At 35.8% G+C, this 20,538-nt stretch overlaps 1 protein-coding gene across 3 annotated transcripts in view; it reads right to left on the reverse strand.

Annotated features, from left to right (window-relative positions):
* The window catches only part of Fmn2 (formin 2), a 336,378-nt gene that overhangs the window by 218,475 nt on the left and 97,365 nt on the right, over positions 1–20,538 (reverse strand). For all 3 annotated transcript variants that reach the window (XM_078023011.1, XM_078023010.1, XM_078023012.1), the window contains exons 5-6: positions 4,978–6,602; positions 3,211–3,355 (exon numbers count right to left, since the gene is read on the reverse strand). In XM_078023011.1, the coding sequence (XP_077879137.1) occupies positions 3,211–3,355; positions 4,978–6,602 (1,770 nt within the window). The remainder of the gene's footprint in view (positions 1–3,210; positions 3,356–4,977; positions 6,603–20,538) is intronic.

A 20,538-nucleotide genomic window follows, 5' to 3' on the forward strand; every position in this document is an offset into this window, starting at 1 on the left:
AAGATCCTGAGGTGACCTAGGGTTATTATCCAATTATCCACACTAATAATCACTGATTTATCTGACAATAGAAAGTGAACTCATTTATAAGCTCTGGAACATTTCTTAAAAATGGGCACGTATGTAAGCCAAGTGTCAAGGTTTAAACACAAGGCATCGTATAAGGTCCCTTTTTTAAATTTTTCTTTTTATTCCTTAACAGATAGGTTGTTGATATTTTGAGTTAGCAGGTTAATATAGTCTAATTGACTACCATATAGCTTCTTAGCTAATCTCCTTATGAGTATTATTACAAAGTATGAATGAAGAAATTATCACAGAACAGACTTGGATTCATGTTTCATGAGAAAAATATAAAATGCTTTATCTTCAGTTCTTTGGAGGAAAGGATTTAGAAATCCAAGATATTCATCATTACTATGAATCTGGGTATCCAGAAAACAAACTTGTTTCTCCTTATACCAAAGGGCAATGTACAATGTGCCCAGCTGAGGAATCGTCTATTATCACACAGAAAATGTCTGCTGCGACAGTAAAAACAGCACAGGCACCTCGTTAAATACCAGTGTATTTGAACAGTCTTACTTTCAAGAAGACAGATCACAGAAAAATTATTTGGCTATTTTTAAATATTTAAAGAAAAACAGAACTTCTAGCTTCCATTGTATATAAGAAGAATTGCTTGAAATACTGCCATAAACATTTGCCACAGCATTAAAGGCTATTAATTTTACTGGAAATGAATCATGAGGTACCAAAATGTCTACGCAGACAATCAGTGCATATTTCCCATTAAAAGGGAAACTATTTGCATGCATCCTCAAAATACACTTTCCTTAAACAAAATTCTAAGTGTCTCAAGGAAATGGAATGTATAGATTTTTCTTCCAAATACAATGAAGTTAAATAAAATTATGTTTCTTCAGTAATGTATTGCTTTTATATTATCTAATATACAGGGGGAAAAAGTTTTTATACTCCAAAAACAGATCTGAAATGCAGAGATCAGTACTAAGACCCAGGCCAAGGAGTTGCGGAACAAGCTTATCGAGAGTCATGACAGAGACTGTTTCATAATCCTTGTTTGAATCTGAAGGTCAACAGTAGCATCCATAAGCACAAATTAAGACACTGGCAAAGTCTCTTACCCAAAATTTATGAAATGTCTGGATAGAGTCAGATGATTATGCTGGGATGATGCTTCAGATGCATCGTTAATATGCAAAGAGGTCATTTGATGTCAACTACATCAAAAAATACATAATATTTCAGGAAGTTAAAAATTGACTGCTATGTTAAGTAAAGCATGAAATCATATCATTTTGGGTAAAATATGAAATTTTTTCCTTGTCTGAATTCCCTTGGCAAAAAGAGGGGTATTGAGAGGGAGGAAGAACATCCTTTATTTTTCTGAGTATTTATTCCCTTGACAAGAGAGTGCCCATGCCACATATGTCCACTTGTCAAGTGACAGTTGTGGCTGCCTGAGTCTCCTTGACGTCTGTACTCTCTACCCATACTCCTTGCCCAGACAACTTTCCCACCTCTGATACAGTTCATGAGAAGAGATATGAAGATGACTCAGCCTCAGAACACTGTATGAAAATATGCCATGGAAAATATTTGCAAAATAAATCTCTCTACCAGAGAAAATATGATTTTCCATTGACCTCTATTCCCCTTAACATTGTCACCTTGAACTTATTATTATGACATAGATGATTTTCTGGTTTTTAATCATTACGGAACATAGTCTATGGACTTGATTTACATATTAAAGCTATTTGACAGAAATGGAAATTTAAATAGTGAAATCAAAGAATAAACTCTCAATATGGAAAATAACTGGGCTGTAAACATCTCTGCTTATCTGCCCTCTTTCATTTTATATATGAGCATTATTTCAGTTGGATTCAAGCATGAGTAGCAGTTAAGTCCTGCAATTAGGAAACAGAGCACATAAGCAAAGCAGAATCAATCTCTATACTCTTGAGAAACGTGTCAATAACTACATTTGTAAAGTCTTCCTCCCTCAGTTGGCTAGTATGTTAATTTAACCAATATTTATTGAGTACCTACAATGTAATGCTTCTGAAAATAGTTCTGAGGATAGTTTTGAGAATTTCAACCCTATCATGTTTGGGTTTGTATCCTTCTGAGATTAATGAAATGTCTGGGATGAGCCTGCCCACCCAGTCAGCTATGGGCCCTTGGGATCTGGCTGTCCCATTCAAATCCATCCTTTCCTGGTTGAAATCCACCATATACAACTGGTAGAAGGTGTCTGTTCTGAAATAAATATTAACAAAAAGAACTTTGGGTCATATGCCTAGCTTCAATTTCCAGGCTAGAGGCAAAAATTCAAGAATCACTCCATTATCTGGCACTCATATGGGGATATTGGCCTCTTTCTCCCACATTTCCCTCCCAAGACCCGGCTGCTTGCCATTTCCTTATATTCATTGTACTCTTTCCCACCTCCTGCAGTAGTTAACAAATGCAGATGCTCCCCAATTCAGGGTGATGGTTGGACAATTCCTAATATCTGGAGCTCATTACTGTGGCATTTTACTATACCTTCCTAAATGCCACCCTGGAGAAATTTGAAATACCATTTCATGATCAAGTTCAAAGAATGTAGTCCTTGAAAAAGTTGTTTGGAAATGCTTTTCTCCAAATGCATCATTCTTTTTTTTCTGACTCATGTCATGCAATGAAGATGTTAAAAGTGGATATAAAACTTTCTTCCATGTTTCAAGTACAGTGTGACTGTTCAGCTGGGTTTTAATCGCATCCATTTCAGTTATAAGGCAGCAAAAACACGTCATCGGTTACTATAGACTGAACTTCTTACTTGCTTGTTTTTCTCTGTCCACTCTTGCCTTTCTTTCCATCCATACTAGCACTCAGGTCAATTTAAATCAAGTAAAAACTGATTTCCAGACAACTAATTCTGGAAAGAAGCAAAGGCTGTAATTTTGGAAATATGAAAGAGTCAAAACATTATTAACTTAATGGAGGTGATCATTTTTTTGTTCCATCTGGGCTAGTCTTAAACTTAGCCACATGTTCTAAAATTCTAATATTTGCTATCTACCTAAGGTCTATGAAGGTTTTACACAGTCCATAAATAATTTCAAAGTTTTTCCAATGAAAGTTTGTACTTCTGTCAGAAACTTGTCCAATATCAGAAAGCACAAGAATACTTACTTGTTTAGCCTTGGTCTTTGAGATAGTGTCAGAAATAGGTTTCTTTCGCTCCTTTACAGCAGTCTTAGAAAACAATTCCTCAAATTCATGACAATCTATGGATGGCTCTTCAATTTTTTCCCAAATAAGTGAAGGACTGGAGTCTCTATAGTTAAGCAAAAGAACAATGAAAGGGCCATCAAGCAGAACTACATCATGTGAAGGCAGGGAGGGAAGAGGCAAACAGAAAAAAAAGGGAGGGGAAGGAAAGAAAGATAAGGAGAAAGTAATATTTTACCAACTTAATGAGAAAGTTAAAATTCTATCCATTTAGGACCAAACTTTTGCCATGAAATAATTTCCAGGAATTCTGAGTTACGAAATCACCATATAAAAACATAAAAAGAAACTCCTTCTCAGAATGGGCTATGAAGTCAAGAAATGCTTGATATCTCACAATCCCAACTTGCCTCATTAGCCTGGCAGATTACTCAAGGGCTAAAAATGTATATTTCCAAGAAAGCATCCTCCCTACCCCCGTTGTCTCCCATTGACCATTATTATTTGGCTTCTCAATGAGTACAGATTCATGTAGTATCCTAAAATGTGTTAAATGATTTTTACAAAAGCAAAACAACAATAAAACAAAAGAACTTTAAATCATGTATCTGGAGAGAATTAGTTTGGGGCACAGTATTAAAATGATCCATCAGCATATATAAGTGATAGGGCACCTTCACAGAGAATAAACAACAAAGTTAAAAAGTAGTCAAGATATATAGATTCTTGCCTCCTGATAGGGTTTAGTGAAGAGAAAATTAGCAAAAGAAACCAAAAAAGAACCTGCTAAATATACTGTTTCTAAATGCAAGTCACATAACACAAAGAAAATACAAGGAAACGTGATAAGTTAGAAGAAGGAAGGCCAAGGGCATTTTGAATATCTGGTTTTTCTTTCCCCTCCTCCATATTCCACAGAGAAGTCTCCCAGCACTGTCTCAATGACTAGGGAACCAGGTCATGGACAATGCATGGAAGAATCTGGTATCGGATTGTTGAAAAGTATTATTTTATGATGATTATTCCCAACTATGATTTTGTAACTTCACACTGTGTAGACAATCACTTGTAGAAGTGTCATGAAATTCTTTAAAACTAAATTATTTCACACAAGGAATGTGGATATATTTTTGCAACTGTTTCTTAGGAAAGACAGCTACAAACAAAACGGAATAGTAAAGCAAGGCTATGTCTTTTAAAGGATGCAAACATCATACTTAGCAGTCAGTTTGCCTATGGATTCAATTTATATTTTTAATTTATAAGAAATGGAAATTTAAATAATAAAATCAATGATTTTTCCCTATAAAAATCTTATAGGGAAAATAACTGATCTACAAATATCTGCTTATCTGCACTCCTTCATTTTGTGTATAAGCAATGTTTCACTTGGATTCAGGCATAAGTAGCAGTCAAGTCCTGCAACTAGGAAACAGCACATATACAAGGAAATATGTCCTTAAAAGACATGTCAATAACTATATAGAGGGACATATATACATCTCACACATCAAAACATATGTCATTTGTTTTACCCCTTTGATATTGCTGGAGAAAAGCCTGCAATTTTAAATAACCAACTGCTTCACCAAATAATGATATAAAAATCTACAGGTAAGTTTTAGAGTTGTACTAAAAAAACACATTAAGTTGTATTTTTCCCAACAGTTTTAAGGCACAATGCTCCCCTTGCACTGACAAAACTGTATGAAGATGCTTTCATGTTACCTTTTACTATGGAGTTGAATTCTTGTCCAGTAAAGAGGCTTCATTGGCCGACAAGGCTCTATTGGTTGCTTCCTACTCCCTCTGTCCTGATTCATCCCTAATCCAAACAAGCCAGTTGGCAATGGAGGAGGAAGAAACCCACACACTTGTGGTGTTGGTAAAGTGCTACTCCCAATTTGTGGGGAGAGTGAAGGCCCAGACCCAGTGAGCAGAGGGGGTGGGGGAGGTGGGGGGATCCCTGTCCCAGGAGGTGGAGGAGGAGGGGCTGGAGCTGGTGGAATTCCCATACCCAGCAAAGGAGGAGGTTGGGGAATACCAACTCCAGGAAGAGGGGGAGGAGGAGGTATTCCCACTCCAGGAAGAGGAGGGGGAGGAGGTATTCCCATTCCAGGAAGGGGTGGGGGAGGAGGTATACCAGGGAGAGGAGGGGGAGGGGGTATTCCCATTCCAGGAAGGGGTGGGGGAGGAGGTATACCAGGAAGAGGAGGGGGAGGGGGTATTCCCACTCCAGGGAGGGGAGGAGGTGGAGGTATTCCAGAAAGAGAAGGGGGAAGAGGTATTCCCATTCCAGGAAGAGGAGGGGGGGGAGGTATTCCTACTCCAGGAAGAGGAGGAGGGGGTGGTATTCCCACTCCAGGGAGAGGAGGAGGAGGGGGTATTCCCACTCCAGGGAGAGGAGGAGGAGGGGGAATTCCCACTCCAGGAAGAGGGGGAGGAGGAGGTATTCCAGGAAGAGGAGGGGGAGGGGGTATTCCCACTCCAGGGAGAGGGGGAGGAGGAGGTATTCCCATATCAGGTAGAGGAGGCGGGGGAGGTATTCCCACTCCAGGAAGAGAAGGAGCAGGAGTGGGTGGCAGCATTTCAGTACCAGGCAGAGGGGGAGGTAGGGGAACTGCTACACTGGGCAGAGGAGGCACTGTCACATCAGGGAGAGGGGAAGGTGATGGAGTTGCCATGCCCAGGCTAGGCATGGAGGTAGAGGATTCTGTGCAAGGCAGAGGTGGTGGGGGTGGAATATTACAGCTGTTTCCAAAGGAGGAGAAAACAGAGTGTTCATGGCTGGTTTCAAACTCAGTATGAAAAGAAGGATGGGACAACTGTGACCCAGGCTGCCCCTGACTATCAGAACATGGAAGGGATGAAGGTGGTAGAGGCTGTGATACACTCGGCGTGGACTGATGGGCCTCAAGCTGTACTGATATTCGCCTTGGAGACACAATCAAAGAAATCTCAGAACAAAATTTTGTCTGAGGTCCAGAAGGTGACGTTGGAACAGCTGACTCTCCACTTTCAGCTCCAGGTGGGCACGGAGGACCTTCTGACAGTGCCTTCACGGAGGGTAGTGTTAGTATCCCACCCTCCTCTGTTGGGGAAGTCTGTATAGATTTTGCCTCTAAAATCCTTTGAGGTTGCATATCCTTTCCTACTAATCTTAAAGTTTCCAGGCAGACATCTTCTGAGGATGTCACTCCATTCTCAGCCCCTTGATGGCTGCTGGCCACCTCGGTGTCCAAGACAGGGTACTGCTTTTCTAGTTCAGCTATTTTGGTCCTCAGATCTTCGATGGTTTGTTCCAGTTGCTGAATTACATTTGCCTGTCCTTCAGACTTCATATCCAAAATTTCCTGAGGGACAACAAGTACAGATTACAGTTAGATAGAAAATTAGGAAAAAATCCAAACATCAAAAGAAGAAATGTAAAATTAAGACAAAATTGTATTTGTTGGTTGTAACACTTCCAAAGAGATACCTCCACAGAAACACAAGATTTTATAGTAGTTTATACACATTACTATATGATCCTAAGGTCCTTATATGTCTCATCTTCTAATGTCACTAAGAACAATAGATGACGAGGAGTAGGAACGAAAATGCTGAGTGACAGTTATTTCTAAGTTAGGTCTATCTCTTTCTTGCCTAAGAACATTTGCTGTTAGGATGGTCCCTGAAGACATTTCTGAAGTAATCCTGAGTTTTAAAGGCAATCACTATCTTTTAAAAGTAGTTACGAATAAGTCTCTAATGAGGGAAGGTGAAGTACTTTTGATATCTGTGGGAGCATGGGCACACACTTTATGAGCATGTGTCATACCACTTATATCATGTTTACTGCAATTTTAAAGCTTTACCCAAGGCATTTCAAAAAGTGATAATTGATGGTTCTTCACAATTTATAAAGATGGACACTTTATTTTTTTTTCTTTGCTTTTTCAGTATAAAAGATTGAATGCAGTGATTTTTTTTTTCCACTGAGCTACATCCCCAGCTCTTTCTATTTGAAACAGCATCCTCCTACTTTAGCCTCCTGAGTCTCTGGAATTACAGGTATGTGCCACCATGCCTAGCATGATGGACACTTAGGCAAAAATTTGAGTGTTACATTATATTTACATGTAAGCATAGGTATTCATACACACACACACACACACACACACACACGTCATTATTTTTCACCAATGTGCAGACAAGAGTATTATAATGCAAAGTTTGATAAATTGTGCTGTAAATTTTCCGTTGTAAAGGAAATTACTATAATAAACAATGTTTTATACCCTGTTTGCTCACTATACATAATTCCATTCACCAATTATGGTGCTGGTACGTATGAGAAGTAATTAAAAGACAAAATGCTAGCATTAAAATTCATCCTAATAAAAGTATGACTAGTCCTGTTACAATGGGTTAATTAAAGATATATATTATCTTCATTTTTCAAGCACACCTTAAAAGTGACCTTCAATTACAAATCAACAATTCTTGAATTATTCTGGTATATAATTATGGTTATCTTTTTCCCACAAATTATTATTATATAAAAAAGGTTAATTGATGAATGGCATACAAGAAGTAGATTCTGAAACAATTTCCCAAAACTCTATTTTTATTTATTTTATTTTTAAAAATTTTTATTGGTGCATATTAATTATACATAATGGCATATTTATACAAGTGCATAACACAATTTAATCAATTTCATTGCCCAGTACCTCCCCTTGTCCTCTCCTTTTCCCCATGCCCATGCCTGGATGCCTTCCACTAACCTAAGGGTCTCCCTTCTATTTTCAAGAGATCTCTTTCATTGTTGCTCCTTTTTCTTTTTTTTCCTCTAACTTCTCCAAATTAAAAAAAAAAAAAAACATATGACACTTGTTTTTTTTCCAAAACTGTATTTTTAAGTGATATTATATAGGCCAGTTCTTTTCCATCACAGATCTGAATATCATAAAAAGCATTATAAAAATTTGGGACAGTTAGCAAAACAAAACAAAACAAATTCACAAAGAAGAAAGTGATCTTTAAGTCATAGTGGCCTAGCATAGTAGAAATTATTACACACTTTTTATTCTATATGGATTTATACTTCCACAGTCACAGGCAGCTACTCCAACACAGCATCCATAGCTAGTTACAACAAATGTCATAGTATCAGTGACTGGGAAGATATCTTAAATTTTTAATTATAATTTACATAGTCAGTTGGCAAAAGATTAAGGAGAATCCTGTTATACATGAAAACTGGAACCAGAAAAATACCTGAATAGGGATTCATCATGACATGACTACAACCATCTTGAGTCATAACCACCATGATCACTCCTGAGTAACATTGGTCTGTTTTCCCCCATGTAGCCTCCCAGCATACTATAAATACACAAAACCATTAGAGTGGTATGTAGAGTTTTATGACCAGACCCTTGTGCCAGGAATGTCCCTGACTCTTTGGTATTAGAGTGAGATAAACCAGGTACATGTAGGCTTAGATGAAGCCATTTGGGTCCAGACCAATATACACATCCTTACTGCTGACCCAAATCAAGGGGATTCACTGATTGTGCTGCCTCACAGGACCATGTTTCTATTAGTAAGTTCCCAATAAACTATACTCTGTGTAATTCTGGATCTGTCCATATCCTTCAGTCTCACAGTGCCTGGGGCTATTTCTTATACACTGGGATTGGGTTGTTCAGAACAACCTGTTAAGTGTAATACACTCTAGACAATTTGGTTGTTATGTTAGACGGGTTCTCCCAATCCTCACCACCTCTCCTTCTATTTATTAAATTGTAAAAAAAAACTATTTTCATAGACTCTCTTATAGCCAGGTTCAACCAATTAAGTGTAGTCACACAGGGTTTTAGAAAGTGGAATGAGGTGAGAATCATGTCCTTTGTGCTTTGGTTGTTCTGTTGACAGTAAAGATCTGAAAATTTGAAGCTTCTCTGAGGGAACAATATTCCAATGTTCACTCTCCAATTTGCAATAATAACCTCAAAGGTCTTAGCTTTCCTGGTAGACCATGTTTCAAAATCTATAAAAGTTTTAGCTTAGAAGTAGATCCTTTAAATTTTCCAACCTTTCCATAAAACACTTTATTTATGTAGTAAACATTTCTGTTTAACACACCTAACATATTTTCTGGTTCCTGTAATAAAGCATGATCAGGTCCCAATATTTCAGAACAAATTGTGAAAAAAAAAGAATTTTTTTCCTAAACAAGTGTATCAGATTTAAAAAAATATATTTTATTATAATTGCACGTATTTATAAATCCTTAGAGTTAAAATAATTTTCCACATAAATTTTTGGACAAAACTACATGGTGCTATTGTGAAAAGATGGTCATTTTTTGGTAATATCTGAGAACTTCATCAATCTTCTTAAAGGCCTTTGGCAATCATGATGTGTAAACTTACCTATAAAAAAACATAACTGTTATATAATAATCCTTGCTATATTTGCCAACTATACTAGGTGATCATGAATCCATTATATAACATGTGATGCAAATCCTCCATCATCACCTTTCCTGATTTTAAGAAATCCTACAAATTCTGCAAGACTAGCAATGTTTCCTTACATCTGTATTTGCATCATGTGTCTTCAAACACCCTATCATTAACAAGTTCACTCTGATAAAACTAAAGCATGGTGGATAGTAATAGATGGCCTATGTTAAATGGGGAGGGATTCAGGGTTGGACCTAATTTTATAAGTGGTCAATTTATTATTTTGTGTGCATTGTCTATTTTCCTTATTTTTAAAAAACAAGGAGATAATTAAGAACACTTAGCTAATAAAAAGTTGAGAAAATAAGAATTTGATATACTCTATCAGTTTCAAAAGTTTTCAAATATGGGCTGGGGTTGTGGCTCGGTGGCAGAGCACTTGCCTAGCATGTATGAGGCACTGAGTTCAATTCTCAGCACTGGATATAAATAAATAAAGGTCTAGTAACATCTAAAAAAAAAAAAACTTAATAGTTTTCAAGTATAAGATACAACAAGAACCAGAACTAAGAAATGGCAGAGGAAATAGTGATAAGAAAATAAAATTCCAGAACTGAGTTTATAATAAATAAGGCCATGATAGCCAGGTGGTTCCAGTAAGGTAGTAGAGTCAAATAATTTTTGAAGATAATACTATGTTAATATGTAATAATAACAGACAGCAGGGACAAAAGTAAAAATTTTTATATAGATAATACTTTTACACAGTTTTTTAATAGAGAACATGGAAGAAAATTGGGGATAAGAGATTATTTGCTTCTTACATTATTCCCATTGTACAAAGAAAAAACAAAACAAAAAAAAATTGCTAGACTCTCATTCCCCTCTATGACTATAAAACCCTAGTCCTGATTCAATATTACAATTGTCTTCTTCCATTCCAGGAAGCAGAGCAATTAATTAATGTTCATCTCAAACCTTAACTGACTAGCCTATAAAATAAAGCCAGCCAGCCACGATTACAGACTAGCCAAATATATGTAGGATTTTTTAATCCTGAATTTAGCTAAGAGTCATGAAAGACTCTTATCTGGCCTTCCTTACCCAGGGTATATGGAGGGCTAGCTGACTCTCGGGAGAGTACCAATTCACAGTGTGTCAGAGGGGACTTTCTATAGTGGTCTCTGGAGAAGGCTTGCCTTGCTTGTCAGCAGTTAACGGGTGATTTTTCTCTGTGTTTTTGGTTTTGTTGTTGTTCATTTTTAGGGATTTATAAAGAAATTTACATGGTAAATTTTGGTCATTATTAAGAAAAAAGATTTTCTATTCTTTGGTTAGTTAGGCAAACATCTTCCTCTTGGGATCCATAGGAAGTGAAGTGAAGATCTATCTTCAGGGCCACCCACTGACAAAGCTCTAATTTAATCTCTAAGAGATTGCCAGGCAGTCTGTGGTCCACAGAAAGCCCTCAATTTAGGAGCCTGCTCTCCTGTGTCCAGTGTCTGGAACTTAATCTTCTATCTCTTTTTTATTTTCATTTATTTATTCATTTGATCTTCTATCTCTTCAGGATACAAATAGAGGGAGGCCTATCAGATTCTCACAGGACTTGACATTGGAGAAACACACTTATTATCTCTAGACTTCTATTACCAGAAACTGTGTAACACTATCTCATGTTAATTGTTCTTATTATCAAAAATTAAGTATTTTTTTAAAAAAGGAAAGGAAAACCAATATTGGCAATTTTTGCATAGAACATATATAATGGAGGAAAGATAAACCTATTTTTAGTCAACACACTAACTAATGTATTTTTGTAACGCCAATTTTAAGATTATTTGTATTTAAAACTATTGTTTCAAAACCCTCAATCATTAAAAGTGGTAGAGTATTCCATCTACTTTGGCTCAACAATTATATACAATAAGTCAGCCAAAATTCTTCCATTCCTGTATAATCTTACATGTGGGTGGTGATGGTGAGTTCTTATAAATTGTTTGAATACTTGCGTATCACAAAATACAAATTGCCATTGAAAAATAAAATGTTCACCAAAAACATTTTTCCAAATGCAAGATTATCTTGATTCCCAGAAAAAAGAAAACATTACTATAACATTAAGGTTACAACTGTCAAAAAGAAAGCCAAAATATACTCAAGTAAAGTTTTTGCTGAAAAGTTAATTTGCTCATCTTTGAAACTTTATTATGTTTATTATGTAAGCAGGATACTTTCAGAACCTAAAATATAAAAACTGCTTATTGGTAAGTTACCACTGTAATAATCTCTTTAGTAAGTTTTGATAGGAGATATGTAATTCATTTTCTACCATTCTTAGATTTTTAAGTTCTGCTAAATTCTAATAATATATTACCAGAAAGCTAGGCGACTGTATAAAATAGATTAGGGCACATCTATAAAATAGGCATCCTAATCTTCACAGAAGCATATAAACTCTATTTGTTACGTTCTACATTCTGAACCATTCTAAGGTTCTGGAACAAACCAATAAACCAATACACAGTAGACATGATTCTATAGGGAAAAAAAATCCAGATTTTAAATATGATTATGCACATATGTAAAGTACAATTTCAAATCTGAAGTGAAATTTCAAGAAAGGTTTAAGTATTAGAACATATGGTAAATTATAAATAACTTATCTAAGGTTTCTTAAAGTAGAACATATTATAAAAAAGAAAAGCTTCACACAGAGAGGGCTCAAATGGCATCTATGAATCTTGATAAGGAAACCCAAAATGAATTATTGAAAATTAAAATTTTTTGAGCTGAAATGAATATGAATAACTTCTCCAGATCCTTTACTACATAAAAGAGAAATGTGATGTGGAAAGGAGAAAGATAAATTAGAAATCATAATTAGTCGCATTACTTTTAGCATAATTATTTATAAACAGATTGATATAAAGGTTAAGGAATCATCATTAGTCAATAACCTCAGTGGGAGTAATAAACAATGTGTCTGGGAAAGAGGATCAGGAAAAGATGAAATAGGACTGGGGCTGTAGCTCAGTGGCAGAGCACTTGCCTAGCATGTGTGAGGCACTGGGTTTGATCCTTAGCACCACATAAAAGTAACAAATAAAATAAAGGCATTCTGTCCATCTGCAACTACTAAATAAATAAATAAATAAGAAAAGGTGAAATAAATAGTAAAGGAAAGGAACTTAGTGTTTTTGTTCCCTCTTCCATCTTCTGAATTTTCTCTCCAGTTATTTGATGTGGCATTGTGGCACAGTTATAGATCATACTCTAATATATGTCTTAATTTTCCCAAAGAGTGCAAAGAAGAAAACAATATTTTATTACAGTTTCACTTTCCTCTAGTGGTCTATGGGTGTAAAGTGCAGCTTCATTTTTCACCTCCTAATCACCTTTCCTGTGTTAACACCCAACTATTCTCAAAGGTCATTAAAAAAAAAAAAAAAAAAGCCTTCCCAAGAACAAAGCTTAGAGAAAATCAAGTGGAATGAATTAGGAACATTAGCCAGAGTGGTGGAGCTGCTGCCTTATAATTTTAACCCTGGCTATTATAAAGAATCAAAGACTACTAACACTTCTGCCTTCTTAAAACCCTCTCTTCTCTTGGCTTCTACAATTTTACACTCCTCTCTTCCCATTCTTCTCTGTTCCCTTCCCTGGATTTTTGGGGGAAGAGGTGAAGACTGTCCTTGGTCTGCTGTCTTCTCTAAATACACTGAAAGGCCTCATCAGATTCTGCATCTGTAATCTCTCATCATTGCAAATTTTTCTTTTTTTTAATCAATGAATGCTTCACTTCCATATTGTAACTTTTTAGATATCACTGCTATTTGATCATCCTATCCTTTCCCTTAAATGTAAAATGCATCTTATTCAACAAAATGTCATCTCCCTGCCTTTTTACTTAGGCTTGGTAACATCGTTAAACCATTTCTTTAAATCTTTGTCTCTTAAACCAGTTTCCAGTAGATGTCAATGTTTCTGGTGCAGAGACTGCTTTTAGAAGGACAGGCTAATTTATACTCTTCAGAGTTACTGACCCCATTGGCAGTCTTTCTTTCTTTTTTTTTTTATTTTTCTTTTTGGTGCTGGGGATTAAATCCAGGGCCTTTCACATGTGCACTCTACCAACTGAACTATATCCCTAACCACCCCGAGTGGCAGTCTTTGCTTGCTATTTTTCCTATATCACATCAACACATTAGTTGAGATTCTCATCACCATACAGATAGGGTTGGAAGTTTAATAGTTGGTCCCTTAAATGGCTCTACTGTCCCTCTTCCTATCAATATTACATTTCCTGGCCAAGTAACTGTTGCTTAAATATTAACCCATCATTATACTTACTTGTTCAAAATCCTATAGCTCCTACCTTCTGAGCACAAGATACGTTAAATTCTCTACTTGATTTATAAGGTTATAGCCTATAACATTTGGATACCCCATACCCAGTGAGCCCACTGCAGACAGATGCCATGAAGATTAAATAAGATACAGTCAATCATGGTATTCACATTCGTTATGAATAAAATAACTGCAAACACTGAAGTAATCAATACTGAACTCCTGCTCCTACAGGAAAAACAGGGTTAGATTCCTACAAACATTTGGTTAAATTTTTGTCACCTAATCAGAATATAACCCTGACTTCATGTGTGTTCCTGTTGAAAAACACCTTATTTAATACCTACTGCTGATCCATTAATATTTAATTGATGGCTAGCCTCAGAGTAACTTATGTTGGAACAGAGCTCATCTGACCTGCATTTTCTCCATAAGGCACATCATAGCCTTCCTGCTCTTAGGAACACCAGATGGCTCTTTAGCACTAAGATTGGGAACCATTTTAAACAGTGAAATCACCAGGCAAAAATATAAAAAGGTAAAAAACATGGCATTAAAATAGACAACAAAAAGATACTTGTTTACAGAATAAAGCTAAAATAAGAAAGCAGAGCTTCCCCTTGCTCAATATACATAGTTGAGAGACTAAAAGTTTTAATACTCTGTGTATGTTTGCAAGTGACCATGAAAGCACTACATGAATATTGTTTTGAGGAATACAATAAATTTTAGCAAGTAAGTGAGTTTGCAATACACAACTGACAAATAATGATTAACTATATTACGAAAGCAATTTTTAAATACACAGAATATTGCTCAGATAATATTAAAATATGCTAATATGTTGAGTGTTTACTAAGTGCCAGAATCTCTACAAAGCACTTTACATAAATGAATGCATTTAAAACCCATCAAAACCCTAAGAGATAGGAATTGTTATTATGCCCATTTTATACATGAGGAAACTAAGGCACAGAGTAAAACAATTTCCCTGAAAAGCATAATAAATCTCATACCAACTTTAATAACTAACATTTCATTAGCAGTTCTACTAAATTTCTAATATGGTTTGAATATGCCTCCCCCGAAAAAAAATCATGTGTTGAAAACCTGATCCACAGTTAAAATAATTAAATATTTCCAAAAATGGTAATTGGGAGGGAATTAGGATAGGATGAGATCGTGAGGGCAGAGGCCACCATGATGCTAGTAGTGTCTTTATCAAAGGAAGACTGAGCTAGCGCACTTGCTCTGTCCCTTGAAATGTTGCACTCTGCCATGTTGTGAAGTAATCAATACTGAACTCCTGCTCCTACAGGAAACACAGGGTTAAATTCCTGCAAACCTTTTGTTAAATTTTTGTCAACTAACCAGAGAATAACCCTGACTTCATGTTGTGATATAGTAAGAAGGTCCTCAACAAAAGCTGGTGCCACACTCTTGGATTTCCCAGCTACCAGAACTGTAAGCTCTATTCTTCAGAAATTACCCAGTCTATCATATTCCATTTTCTGTAGCAACAGAAAATAGACGAAGAAAAATTCTGACAAAGATTCTCTCCTTCATAACTCCAGCCAGATCTCTGACACCTCTTCTTGACTAGGCCTCAACGTGGCCTACAAAGACTTGAACAAACACTATCATACTGTCCAACAGCTCAAGACCACACACCCCCTTAGAGGGCCAACATAAGAAAACTCAAGACTGCCAAAAAAATTTGTTGTTTATTTTACCAACACCTGGAGATAGGAACTCTATTTCCTGGTCTCTGGGGGAAAGAAAGGATCCTAATTTCAATAACTGCCAGTTAGCAGACATTGCTGGTCTAATCCTTTTACACTAATGAGCCCCTTGTAATTTTCACTTCCTTGACTCTCCTGAGTCTCTTCACACTCTTCTCCCTGTTTCTCCATTTTCTCTTTAAAATGCTGTCACCTCTACAAACTGAAGTTGAGTTCAGCTCACAACAAACTGGTTTCCCTGTTGCAATAGCTACTACAGAGTAATATCTGACCTTACCATCTTTACTAGTATCTGGTTTTGTTTATCTTTGACAGTTCCTCAGTTACAAGTGGAATAACTGGAATTTATACCCAGGCAAACTGGTCCAAAGCTCACATTCTCAACCACTATGGTATGAATATAAGCAAATTTTCTACCGCTCCCCAAGATGCACACTCTGCTCTCTCTCACCAGGTCTCTCACATGTTTACTCTTTTATCAAACATTTTCTGTGATCCCCATAATGTCAGATCCTGTGTTACACATGGGAGGGACAAAGAAAGCACTAATGGTCTTATCCTTAAAGAATTTAATTGTATATTTAATGATTATTGAAAAGGGAGAGAAATTATAGGGAGTCATAGAATGCGGACCTGAAAAGAGCCTATGGACTGAGGCTTCTCAGGTAGCATGTCAAAGAGGAAGTCAAATTTGATGAGTTTAGGTTAAGCAATAAAAATTATGTAAATTAAAATAGGGGAAGTATGAGTGTGGAAGAAACACATACCTACAGATGAATTCAAAGGACTCTTAAGTTTCAAAAGGCTAGGGTATTTTAAAGGCTGGAATAAGTCCAACAAGAAGAAATAGTGAATGATCAGGCAAAGACAGGATGGCAAGAGAAAACCCTATCTATCAAGCTCAGGAGTCCGTATTTTTTCTCAAAAAATATGAGTGGCCCATGAATGAAATCTAAAAAGATATCAGACATCAGTGAATTTGAATTTTTAGGAAGATAACTCTGGAGGCATTGTGGAAGAGAGATTAGACAGGATTAAGACTCAAAGTAAGAAGACCTGTCAAGAGACTGCTGTAGCAGTCAATGGGCTCTGGGCTCTCCAAGGGCTGTGAGGATGCATAGAGAAGGCCAAGAGGCTGAAAGCAAGCTGCCTCTCACATCACCTGGATAACTGCCCCTCCCACCCCAACACCACTGCCTTACCTTTACTCTCTTCTCCCTCCTGAAATACTCTTATTCCTCCACCTGCTCAAAATAAGGAGTTGATCAAAGAAACTGTCCTTATAGTTTCTCAACAACTTTCCCATTTATTTTAAGTTCTGTAATACAAATACACTACATATCTTGGCAGAATTACCTTACATCTTGCATATCATTTCAAGTACAAAGAAGAGATATATCCCTTTAACTCAACTGCCTGCTTAATAACTGGGACATTGTCTTGTAATACCCTTATATTTCCCTCAATATCTACCACAAATATTTTGCATACAGTACATCAGCAAATGTTTGATAAGGGATAAACATTCTATATAGTCAGCTTTCTACTGCTATGACAGAATACCTGAGAAAAACAACATAAAGGAGGAAAGATTTACTTTGAATAGTTCCAGAAGTTACAGTCCATAGTACCTTGGCCTCATTGCTGTGGGCCTGTAGTGAGGCAGAACATTATGGAGGGGAGGGTGTGTTAGAGCAAATCTATGGCTCATGGGGACCAGAAAGTAGAGAGAAAGAAAAGAAGGGCCAGAGATAAGATACAGTCCCCTTCAAAACTGTCCCACCTCCTACAGTTTCCACCACCCTCACAATAGTACATTCAGCTACAAATCCCATCAAAGCTTAATCCATGGGTGAGGTTAGAACACTTATAAAGTACTTATTAAACATCTTAGAATGATTCGACATTGAGGTGGACTGTAAGAATGGCTAACCCATGGTTTCTGATGTCTCGCCCCCTAAGCTCTATTTTTCTTACTCTGGTTTATATTTTTGTTATTTACTTATCTTGTGAATTGTTTCGTTGATTTGTGATCCTTGTAAGTTCATATAGGTCAAATAGCCTTCATCCAAAATGCTTGGGATCAGAAGTGTTTGGGATTTCCTTTTATTTTTTATTTTTTTTGGCATTTTGAAGTATTTGCATACATTTAATAAGATATCTTAGGACTGTGACTCAAGTCTAAATGTGAAATTCATTTATTTCATATATAACTTGTACACATAGCATGAAGGAACTTTTTACAATATTTTTAATAATTTTGACATCACACAAAGTTTCATGGTAATGGAATTTTTTTCTACTTGTGGCATCATGCTGGAGCACAAGCAGTTTCAGATTCTGAAACATTTTGGGTTACAGATGGTAGGTTAACCTATATAACTTTTCCTTTAGAGATGGGAAGGACCTTGCATTAAACAATATTTTTTTATTCCTAACTCTTCCATAGGTCTATTGCATTCTATCCTAATTCAAATGACGCCTTGTTTTTGTAAGTATCCATCACCCTTTCTTCAGAATTACTTTCACCCCACATCTTTCTTTTGATCTGATATCTTTTACTTTTCAAATTTTTCCTATACCAAGACACTTTCTATGCCAAGACACATGATGCTTTCAGGTACCATCAATTAAGTTTTCCACATCATTTTCCTCTCTTTCCTTTATTTGTTCCTAAATTAAGATACTTCTGAAAAACTAATAAATTGTACAGAGAGGTCATTGTATAAAAAGCATTATATCGATACTTTAAGGAAATCCAATGGAAAATAATTTTTAATTCAAGTAAATTTGTAATTGAATTGGGTAATAAGAGGCCCCTCTAGGGCTGATGGGAAAGGAATATTGTTCTGACACTTGAGAACTTATTAGCATATAAACTGTTCAACATATAAGATAGTCCTTATACTGTCTCTTTTTATTGCTTAGCACTTTGTCATAAATGTGGCTATTCATTACTAATAAATATTGTAATTTAACTTTTAATTATCTGATATTATCAATCATTACCTACAGCTCGAGTGTTTAAAAATCAAATTTTTATTCTGTTTGCCTTTCAAGTGATCTATTAACATTAGAAAGATATCAAGAGTTTTAGGAAAATGCTTCAAGATAAAAATTTTGTATATAATTTCAAGAACAAAAAATAAGTTAAACCTTATGGCAACCAGTTAAAGCATGCTACGTACATCAATATTTAACTTGAAGCAAATATTTTTAGACAAAATAATTGACACTTAACTATTTATAATCCTTTAGAGTACAAAAGGATTTAATATTTCAAATTCCAAAGGATAAGAGAAGAATATTGAAAGTACTATTTCAGTTTATAGCATAATTCTTTGAACAATACAGATTTTCATTGTTTTTTAATGCAGATATTGAGGCCTCAGAATTATTAACTACCGGGAGAGAGTAAAAGTCAAAATTCATTTAATAAATTCCAATGAGCTTCAGTTGAGAGAACACATGCCTTGAACACACATCTGAAGAAAAACCTAAAAAGATGCTTCCCAACTCTGCTGCAGAGCTGACCAACCAGTCCTGGGGATCTCATTGTGACCACAGAACACTGCAGGCAGTACCAGATGGACCAGCAAACCTGCAATATTTATTATTCATATAGAGCAAACAGGCTTAAATCCTCTTACTTCCTTTTGCAGTGGTAATTTACAAAGATACAGAGCTGCCATCTAGTGACTAAAAAGAAAAAAGCAAGGTGCTTAACATGAAAAATCATAAAGCCTTTTTTAAAAAAAAAAGCAATAAAACACTAAATTTAGTAAAACTATCACAATTTAGCACATCGAACTTCCAAATGTATAGGTAAACTAATATACCTATATGTATCTAAAATATATCTTGACATCTAATTCTTATAAATAATATAGCTTAAAATTAATAGGACAACAAAATTAATTTCTCATCTCCTCCATCTAATGGTTCTGGAATAAAATAATACTAAACAGTCATAGGATACTTTGCACGTAAAAGCATGAATTTTTATCATTGTAGAGGTATAGAATCAAATGCATATGTTCTAATCTTAGTTTTTCCCTTTATCAATTTTGTGGCTTTAGGCAAATTACTATTACCTCCTACAAGCATCACTTTTCTCTATCAGTAAAATGTGAATTAAAACAATTATTTTAAAGAAGTATTGTAAGGAATACACAATATAATATAGGAAAACAGTAAGTATACAGTAGGTTGACAATTCTAGTTCCTTGTATCACCCTTATGGTCAATTACTTAGGCTTTTATGAAAATACATCATCGAAAATGAGCCAGTCCATTTAAAAAATAAATAAAAAAACTTATAACAGGAGTCAATGTTCGAAAAAGCCAGTCATGCCATTATTATGTTCTTAACCTCAACTTCTTCCAAATATTATTAACTATTAATTAATTTATAATATTTCCTGACTTCTGGACACTTCATTGTTCAAATAAAGAATATTTATTCAATCTATTTCACCCTTAACTCTCTGTTTTTAAATCCCCTAGTCCACCAGGTTTTCTGCTTACTGCAATATATTTTACCATAGTCCATAACTCAAGGAAAAGAGAAAATCACTAAATAATCTTTCACATAAGCCAAGTGCATTAGAACACACCTGAAATCTAGCAACTCAGGAGGCTAACGCAGAGGATCCCAGGTTCAAGGCCAGTCTCAGCAACTTAGCAAGGCCTTAAGCAACTTAGCAAGACCATGACTCAAAATAAATAAAAAGTAAAAAGGG

This window comes from Ictidomys tridecemlineatus, chromosome 10 (genome assembly GCF_052094955.1).
Source record: "Ictidomys tridecemlineatus isolate mIctTri1 chromosome 10, mIctTri1.hap1, whole genome shotgun sequence".
Taxonomy (NCBI): domain Eukaryota; kingdom Metazoa; phylum Chordata; class Mammalia; order Rodentia; family Sciuridae; genus Ictidomys; species Ictidomys tridecemlineatus.